At 47.2% G+C, this 9,029-nt stretch overlaps 1 protein-coding gene across 1 annotated transcript in view; it reads left to right on the top strand.

Moving 5' to 3' along the window:
* The window catches only part of dnah9 (dynein, axonemal, heavy chain 9), a 121,408-nt gene that overhangs the window by 86,705 nt on the left and 25,674 nt on the right, over positions 1-9,029 (top strand). Inside the window, exons 61-63 of the mRNA XM_056263251.1 lie at positions 652-800; positions 1,132-1,259; positions 7,702-7,929. Of these exons, the coding sequence (XP_056119226.1) occupies positions 652-800; positions 1,132-1,259; positions 7,702-7,929 (505 nt within the window). The remainder of the gene's footprint in view (positions 1-651; positions 801-1,131; positions 1,260-7,701; positions 7,930-9,029) is intronic.

Below are 9,029 nucleotides of genomic sequence, written 5' to 3'. Positions count from 1 at the left end.
TCCAAATTTGAAGTTGATATCACAAAAACTGAGTAGCTAAACGGTTTTAAAGGACCATTTCCCATTTCCATGGTAGTGCAATGTCTGATTTCAAAATATTTGTAACAGGATGAATTTTGAGTGTTTAGGCTTTCCAATAATACCTAATATATGATGATTATTAAAATATGTTAGCATGCGCCAAGTGTGGCTGACAGCTAACAGGCTAATTTAATATTTATTTACAAATTAAAAATCGCTACAAAAAACCTGCAGATTCACCAGTACTCGCTGCCATATGAACCGCCCGTTAGCAAAGACACAGAGGGATTCAGTTCATTAAGGGACTCGTTTGTCAGACTGAATCAAACTAATATCATAATTCTAATCTAATCTGCGCCAAACTCTTCTGACAGCCCCTTCAGTGATTAATATTTCCTCTGCACTGGCGTTATATGAGTCCCGAGAGCGCTGCGTGCCGTTGGTCCAGAGTCAGCACTCAGTAGTGGAGTTTCTGCAGTCGAGTCTGTGATCGTGGCCTTTCGTTGATATAAGACCACAGTGTCTGAAACCATCAGTGTTAGCTCAGTTCCTTCTAAACACGCTGGGAACATAAGCTCATCATAATCACAGGGAGTGTGTGCAAGCCGATAACGAGCTGTTCTCCCTCAGGGACTTCGTGGAGGAGAAGCTGGGCAGTAAATATGTGGTGAGCCGCTCGCTGGACTTCGCTGTGTCGTACGAGGAGTCGGGAGCCGCCACTCCCATGTTCTTCATCCTATCTCCCGGAGTCGACCCGCTGAAGGACGTGGAGAAGCACGGTACTGGCCAGCTACATCATTTACCCACAATGCTGCAGTGATTTAAAGCTAAGCTGGCATTTTGGCATTTTCCAAATGTCATTTTGGTATTTTTAAAATGACCCCTAAAGATCAGCGTAACCTGTTCTCATGGCCAGTGGTTCTGTGCATGTGATGTTGGCGTGTCTGGGAAAGACTGTCAGAGCTGATTATGGTGTCCAGACTCTCCTGTTCTTCTGCTCTAAGGCAGATTTGAGGGTTCACTGATACTCATGTGAGCGATCAGATTAAACGCTAGTCAAACACACGCCGCTTCAGATCTGTAATCTGAGCCGTTAATGACTCCCCGCAGGAAGAAAACTGGGGTACACCTTCGACAACAAGAACTTCCACAACGTGTCTCTGGGCCAGGGTCAGGAGGTGGTGGCGGAGCAGGCTCTGGATACGGCAGCCCGAGAGGGACACTGGGTGATCCTGCAGGTGAACACACACTCACACACACTCACACACACACACACACACTCACACAGGACAGGTGTCTGTATAGCAGTGGGACGCTTCTGGATGCCCGTTACCTGAGCTGCATTATTGGTAACACTTTATAAAAAGGGTTCATTTGTTAAATTTAGTGAACTACATTAGTTAACATGAACTTATAATGAAAAGTAATTCTAAAGCCCTTATTTGTCTTGATTAATTTCAGCATTTACTAATACATGGAAAGATGTTATTGATTCGATTCAGATGAGAACAAAACTTGAACTGTATAATGACACTATTGTCTTTTAAACAGTTGTATTTTTATTAACTAATGTTAAAAAACATTAATAAATACTGTATCAAATGAATCGCTCATTAGTAGTTCATGTTAGTTAATGCACTAAGTGGGATCTTATAGTAAAGTGTGACCGCATCATTCCTTCAGTCGGCCGGACAGCACACAGAGGGCCAGATGAACGTACATTTGCAAACGCAGCGTTAATAGAGCCATGGCCAAGCAGAGAGCGCTTGCTGTGAAACCGCAGTGTGTGTGTTATGTACCAAACCTGCAGTTCATCAGGTAATCAGCGCCTGTAACACACACTATACTGTAGATTGCGCGCGTCAAGTACTTGTACTACCCACTGCTCAATTCCCACTGCTGATGCTGTGACTGTTTGAGATGATCCTGATGCCAATAAGTGTAGTGTAGCGAGGAGTTTAACAACGGCTGGAAGGGAATGTGAACGCCGAGTCGGAGATTCGATGTCATCTTTGATTTCTTCCAGTTACTGTAGTATTGCGGAGCTGCTTAATCTGTAACGCTTAATGATTTCGTTTTCACTCAACTGAAAAAGTGTGAATCTTGCGGCAAAACTCTTTCCAGCCTGTCTCCTTCGCCTATGTCTTCGTCTTGCTCGGATTACAGCTGCCTTTCACCAGGAGGTGTACGCCATAGACCCGCTTCCTAAGTTACTCCTGCTTTTAAGCGCAAAATAGAGGCGCTTTCACCGGCTTCTTCTGTACATCACGCGGAATACATAATTAGGCGCAGTTTACGCTTCCCCTCCATCTCTTTATGTGACACTCCCACTTTCCCCTTGACCATCCCATGAATGCATATGCATGACACGAAAAGCGCATTTTGCCATTTTCAGTTCCCGCGACAGTCTGCGCTTTCATCTCGGTGCGTCCCGTTCGTACACACCTCGCCATGGGTTTATGCGCACTTTGAGAAACAAATACGCCTGAAGTGGGCGCAAGAGCGTTAGTACATCTGGCCCAGAGTGTGTGTGAACGCTGAGTGTGTGTGTGAACGCTGTGTGTGTGTGTGTGAACGCTGAGAGTGTGTGTGAATGCTGAGAGTGTGTGTGTGAACGCTGTGTGTGTGTGTGTGAACGCTGAGAGTGTGTGTGAATGCTGAGAGTGTGTGTGAACGTTGTGAGTGTGTGTGTGAACGCTGAGAGTGTGTGTGTGTGAACGCTGAGAGTGTGTGTGAACGTTGTGTTTGTGTGTGAACGCTGAGAGTGTGTGTGTGTGAACGCTGAGAGTGTGTGTGAACGTTGTGAGTCTGTGTGAACGCTGAGAGTGTGTGTGTGTGAACGCTGAGAGTGTGTGTGAACGTTGTGAGTCTGTGTGAACGTTGTGGGTGTGTGTGTGAACGCTGAGAGTGTGTGTGTGTGAACGCTGAGAGTGTGTGTGAACGTTGTGAGTCTGTGTGAACGCTGTGAGTGTGTGTGAACGCTGAGAGTGTGTGTGTGAACGCTGAGAGTGTGTGTGTGTGTGAACGCTGAGAGTGTGTGTGTGTGTGTGAACGCTGTGAGTGTGTGTGAACGCTGAGAGTGTGTGTGTGTGTGAACGCTGTGAGTGTGTGTGAACGCTGAGAGTGTGTGTGAACGCTGAGAGTGTGTGTGTGTGTGAACGCTGAGAGTGTGTGTGTGTGTGAACGCTGAGAGTGTGTGTGTGTGTGAACGCTGTGAGTGTGTGTGAACGCTGAGAGAGTGTGTGTGTGTGTGAACGCTGTGAGTGTGTGTGAACGCTGAGAGTGTGTGTGTGTGAACGCTGTGAGTGTGTGTGAACGCTGAGAGTGTGTGTGTGTGTGAACGCTGAGAGTGTGTGTGTGTGAACGCTGTGAGTGTGTGTGTGTGTGTGTGTGAACGCTGAGAGTGTGTGTGAACGCTGAGAGTGTGTGTGTGTGTGAACGCTGTGAGTGTGTGTGAACGCTGAGAGTGTGTGTGTGAACGCTGAGAGTGTGTGTGTGTGTGAACGCTGAGAGTGTGTGTGTGTGTGAACGCTGTGAGTGTGTGTGAACGCTGAGAGTGTGTGTGTGTGTGAACGCTGTGAGTGTGTGTGAACGCTGAGAGTGTGTGTGTGAACGCTGAGAGTGTGTGTGTGTGTGAACGCTGAGAGTGTGTGTGTGAACGCTGAGAGTGTGTGTGAGTGTGTGTGAACGTTGTGAGTGTGTGTGTGAACGCTGAGAGTGTGTGTGTGTGTGAACGCTGTGAGTGTGTGTGAACGCTGAGAGTGTGTGTGTGTGTGTGTGAACGCTGTGAGTGTGTGAACGCTGAGAGTGTGTGTGTGTGTGTGAACGCTGAGAGTGTGTGTGTGTGAACGCTGAGAGTGTGTGTGAGTGTGTGTGAACGCTGAGAGTGTGTGTGTGTGAACGCTGAGAGTGTGTGTGTGTGAACGCTGAGAGTGTGTGTGAGTGTGTGTGAACGTTGTGAGTGTGTGTGTGAACGCTGAGAGTGTGTGTGTGTGAACGTTGTGAGTCTGTGTGAACGCTGTGAGTGTGTGTGAACGCTGAGAGTGTGTGTGTGAACGCTGAGAGTGTGTGTGTGTGTGAACGCTGAGAGTGTGTGTGTGTGTGAACGCTGTGAGTGTGTGTGAACGCTGAGAGTGTGTGTGTGTGTGTGTGAACGCTGTGAGTGTGTGAACGCTGAGAGTGTGTGTGTGTGTGTGAACGCTGAGAGTGTGTGTGTGTGTGAACGCTGAGAGTGTGTGTGTGTGTGAACGCTGAGAGTGTGTGTGTGTGTGTGTGAACGCTGAGAGTGTGTGTGGCATGACTGTAGTGTGTGTCGGGTGAGGGATGAGGCCTGTACTTTAGCGCAGTAAATGTCTGTGTCTCTTCGCTCTCACTCTCGGCTGATTAATGGCCGGTTGTTCTGCCGTCCGGACGCCACACTCCACTAATGAGTCCATTACACACATGAGTCTGGCCGTCCTCCAGCAGACACACACATGCACACACTGCCCATATAGATAAAACAGTGATCAATATCAAGAAAACTGTTCTGATGTGGACGACTCTCCCGAGAAAATGCTGCATCATTCAACCCAATCTCAACAGAAAGCCTTCCACTCTCGCACAGAATCACAATGCCTTTCATTGAGCGGTTGAAGCGGCAGAACGTGGTCCTCTGTACCTGAGAGCCTCGCTGTGCTGGCAGGAGCGGCCGAGATTCTCAATCGATGGCCCCACAGATCCCCATCTCGCCCACAGCCTCCACCAGGCCCGATCTCCTGCCTCCGCGAGTCCCTCCAGTGAAGGGGGATTATATTGCAGCTCACGGACCCGTCCGGCAGACATGCAGAAATCCACTCACTGTAGAGAGGCAATCACTGGCTAATCCTGAGCAGAAACCCCGGCTCCAGCTGGCCAGAGTCCCCTGCTCTCACACACACACACACACACACTGAGCACAGGCGAGGGGAGCGCGCTGAAGGCGTCGGGGACACTGTGGCTTGGAGAGCGGCTGCCAGGATAGAGTTTAACGTTAATGGCTTCTCTGGAAGGAATATGCTGCATTCAGCCTTCTAACACCTCAGCCGGCCGCATTATCAAGCGTGACCGGCAGGGTCGGCTGGAAAGTGGTTTCCCTTGAAGCCCAGTTACAATGTGCATATTGTGTGTTAGAATAAACCTCTTGAAATAATGAAATAATAATTCAGTTTGACGTACGGCGAGGAGCGAGTGCATCGGTTGTGCAACACCTTTCAGTAGTAATGATAGTATGACAGTACAATTAAAATGGATGTCAGAAAGAATTAGTGTTGGTGTGTCCTCAGTTAGTCGACGATTTTACAGGGTTTTAATATGAAGTCGCCTCCTGAAGACAGCAGAAACCGCACGCAGTTCTCTTAGGACACTGCGGTTTCACATTCGGCTGTTCCTGCGAAAGCTGCACGTCTCAGTCTTCTGATGCGGGAGATCACTAACACCTCACCTGGGGAAGTAACAACTGCAGAGTGTTAGCAGAGAGAGAGAGAGAGAGAGAGTGCTGCACACACACACACACACACACCACTCAAAGTACATACACTTTTCTTTTTTTCTGTTTTTCTATATTTATTCATCACACAATGTTTTCTACTTTGTTCATTTTAATTTTTTCCTGCTCATAAATGCTTTGGCAATACAATGTGTGTCATGTGTCATGTGTCATGTGTCATGTGTCAGTGTCATGTGTCAGTGTCATGTGTCATGTGTCATGTGTCATGTGTCATGTGTCATGTGTCATGTGTCATGTGTCATGCGTCAGTGTCATGTGTCATGTGTCATGTGTCATGTGTCATGTGTCATGCGTCAGTGTCATGTGTCAGTGTCATGTGTCATGTGTCATGTGTCATGTGTCAGTGTCATGTGTCATGTGTCAGTGTCATGTGTCAGTGTCATGTGTGTGTCATGTGTCATGTGTCATGTGTCATGTGTCAGTGTCATGTGTCAGTGTCATGTGTCAGTGTCATGTGTCAGTGTCATGTGTCAGTGTCATGTGTCATGTGTCATGTGTCATGTGTCATGCGTCTTGTGTCTGTGTCATGTGTCTGTGTCATGTGTCAGTGTCAGTGTCATGTGTCAGTGTCATGTGTCATGTGTCATGTGTCAGTGTCATGTGTCATGTGTCAGTGTCATGTGTCAGTGTCATGTGTCATGTGTCATGTGTCATGTGTCAGTGTCATGTGTCATGTGTCATGTGTCATGTGTCATGTGTCATGTGTCAGTGTCATGTGTCATGTGTCAGTGTCATGTGTCATGTGTCTGTGTCATGTGTCAGTGTCATGTGTCTGTGTCATGTGTCAGTGTCATGTGTCAGTGTCATGTGTCATGTGTCAGTGTCATGTGTCATGTGTCATGTGTCTGTGTCATGTGTCATGTGTCTGTGTCATGTGTCAGTGTCATGTGTCATGTGTCATGTGTCTGTGTCATGTGTCTGTGTCATGTGTCATGTGTCATGTGTCTGTGTCATGTGTCTGTGTCATGTGTCAGTGTCATGTGTCTGTGTCATGTGTCAGTGTCATGTGTCATGTGTCATGTGTCATGTGTCAGTGTCATGTGTCATGTGTCATGTGTCTGTGTCATGTGTCTGTGTCATGTGTCAGTGTCATGTGTCATGTGTCAGTGTCATGTGTCATGTGTCAGTGTCATGTGTCTGTGTCAGTGTCATGTGTCATGTGTCAGTGTCATGTGTCATGTGTCATGTGTCTGTGTCAGTGTCATGTGTCATGTGTCAGTGTCATGTGTCATGTGTCAGTGTCATGTGTCTGTGTCAGTGTCATGTGTCATGTGTCAGTGTCATGTGTCAGTGTCATGTGTCTGTGTCAGTGTCATGTGTCATGTGTCAGTGTCATGTGTCATGTGTCAGTGTCATGTGTCATGTGTCAGTGTCATGTGTCAGTGTCATGTGTCTGTGTCATGTGTCATGTCAATAAAGCTCATTTGAATTTGAACTTGAGGGAGAGAGAGAGAAAAGAAAGGCTTAATGTCTGATGTGGTCTATGCTCATCCTTGGTACATTCAAGTCATTACAAACCAATTGCAATATTGACATCATTTAGAGTTTTTTTCTTTCTTTTAAACCCTTAGTGGTTTAGCAGTGTCAGTTGATTCTGCAGTGTTATATTCTGCAGATAATGGCATGGAGGAGGTTCTGCATTATCAGTTATTTTCATCTACCAGAATTTCCCCTTTTATTGTTACATTTTTAATACAATGAGAAACATTGCATTTTAGAGCGTTAGACAGTACAAAAGACAATATTCAATTTGCATGTATTTGTATATTTCACAACACACATCGTTTAAAAGCAGCTTTACAGAAAGTGCACGAGTCCACATTACAGTTTACAGTGACCTGTCATCAGAGGAGACTGACTGAGTTATGCATTTCAGAAATCAGTTAGCTAAAAATGTATTCATTTTAATAATGTAATAATTTAAGGCAGAAACAATGAGCTCATTGAAGTAATGAATACATGTTTATTAACAAAGGATTATGACATTTAGACAAATGCAGCATTGGTGTGTGATGATTCAGAGTTTGCCCTAGCTGAAGACACACTTGTGTAGAAGATTGGAGAAGGATTTTTACATTCTATAATCACTGGAGGATTGGCTGGTTGTGTGTAAATGTTGCTGTTGAACGTGTGTGTGTGTGTGTGTGCTGTAGAATATCCACCTGGTGTCGAAGTGGCTGGGCGCGCTGGAGAAGAAGCTGGAGCAGCACGCGGAGGGCAGTCACCCGAGCTTCCGGGTGTTCGTCAGCGCCGAGCCGTCCTCCACGCCCGAGGGCCACATCATTCCTCAGGGCATCCTGGAGAACTCCATCAAGATCACCAACGAGCCGCCCATGGGCATGCATGCCAACCTGCACAAAGCCCTGGACAACTTCAACCAGGTACGGGGACCTCTGACCAGCACATGCTTCTGGCAGACAATCACACACAGTCACACACCAACACAAGTATGCTGTGCAATATTTGCCCAAAAAACCCTCAAATTTAAACTGTTTGTAATCCTCCTGACACACACCTTCTCCTGACACACACCTTCTCCTGACACACACCTTCTCTTGACACACACCTTCTCCTGACACACACCTTCTCCTGACACACACCTTCTCCTGACACACACCTTCTCCTGACACACACCTTCTCCTGACACACATCTTCTCTTGACACACACCTTCTCCTGACACACACCTTCTCCTGACACACACCTTCTCCTGACACACACCTTCTCCTGACACACACCTTCTCCTGACACACACCTTCTCCTGACACACATCTTCTCTTGACACACACCTTCTCCTGACACACACCTTCTCCTGACACACACCTTCTCCTGACACACACCTTCTCTTGACACACACCTTCTCCTGACACACACCTTCTCTTGACACACACCTTCTCCTGACACACACCTTCTCTTGACACACACCTTCTCCTGACACACACCTTCTCCTGACACACACCTTCTCCTGACACACACCTTCTCCTGACACACACCTTCTCCTGACACACACCTTCTCCTGACACACACCTTCTCCTGACACACACCTTCTCCTGACACACACCTTCTCCTGACACACACCTTCTCCTGACACACACCTTCTCCTGACACACACCTTCTCCTGACACACATCTTTGTGCTGTTTTCTCCTGACACACACCTTCTCCTGACACACACCTTCTCCTGACACACATCTTTGTGCTGTTTTCTCCTGACACACACCTTCTCCTGACACACACCTTTGTGCTGTGTTCTCCTGACACACACCTTCTCCTGACACACACCTTCTCCTGACACACATCTTTGTGCTGTTTTCTCCTGACACACACCTTCTCCTGACACACACCTTTGTGCTGTGTTCTCCTGACACACACCTTCTCCTGACACACACCTTCTCCTGACACACACCTTCTCCTGACACACACCTTCTCTTGACACACACCTTCTCCTGACACACACCTTCTCCTGACACACATCTTCTCTTGA

Source organism: Rhinichthys klamathensis, unplaced genomic scaffold, assembly GCF_029890125.1.
Source record: "Rhinichthys klamathensis goyatoka isolate OS25496 unplaced genomic scaffold, OSU_Roscu_1.1 h1tg000204l_1, whole genome shotgun sequence".
Classification (NCBI taxonomy): domain Eukaryota; kingdom Metazoa; phylum Chordata; class Actinopteri; order Cypriniformes; family Leuciscidae; genus Rhinichthys; species Rhinichthys klamathensis.
The sequence above is the reverse complement of the archived record's forward strand: the minus strand, read 5'-3'. Positions and strand labels throughout refer to the sequence as shown.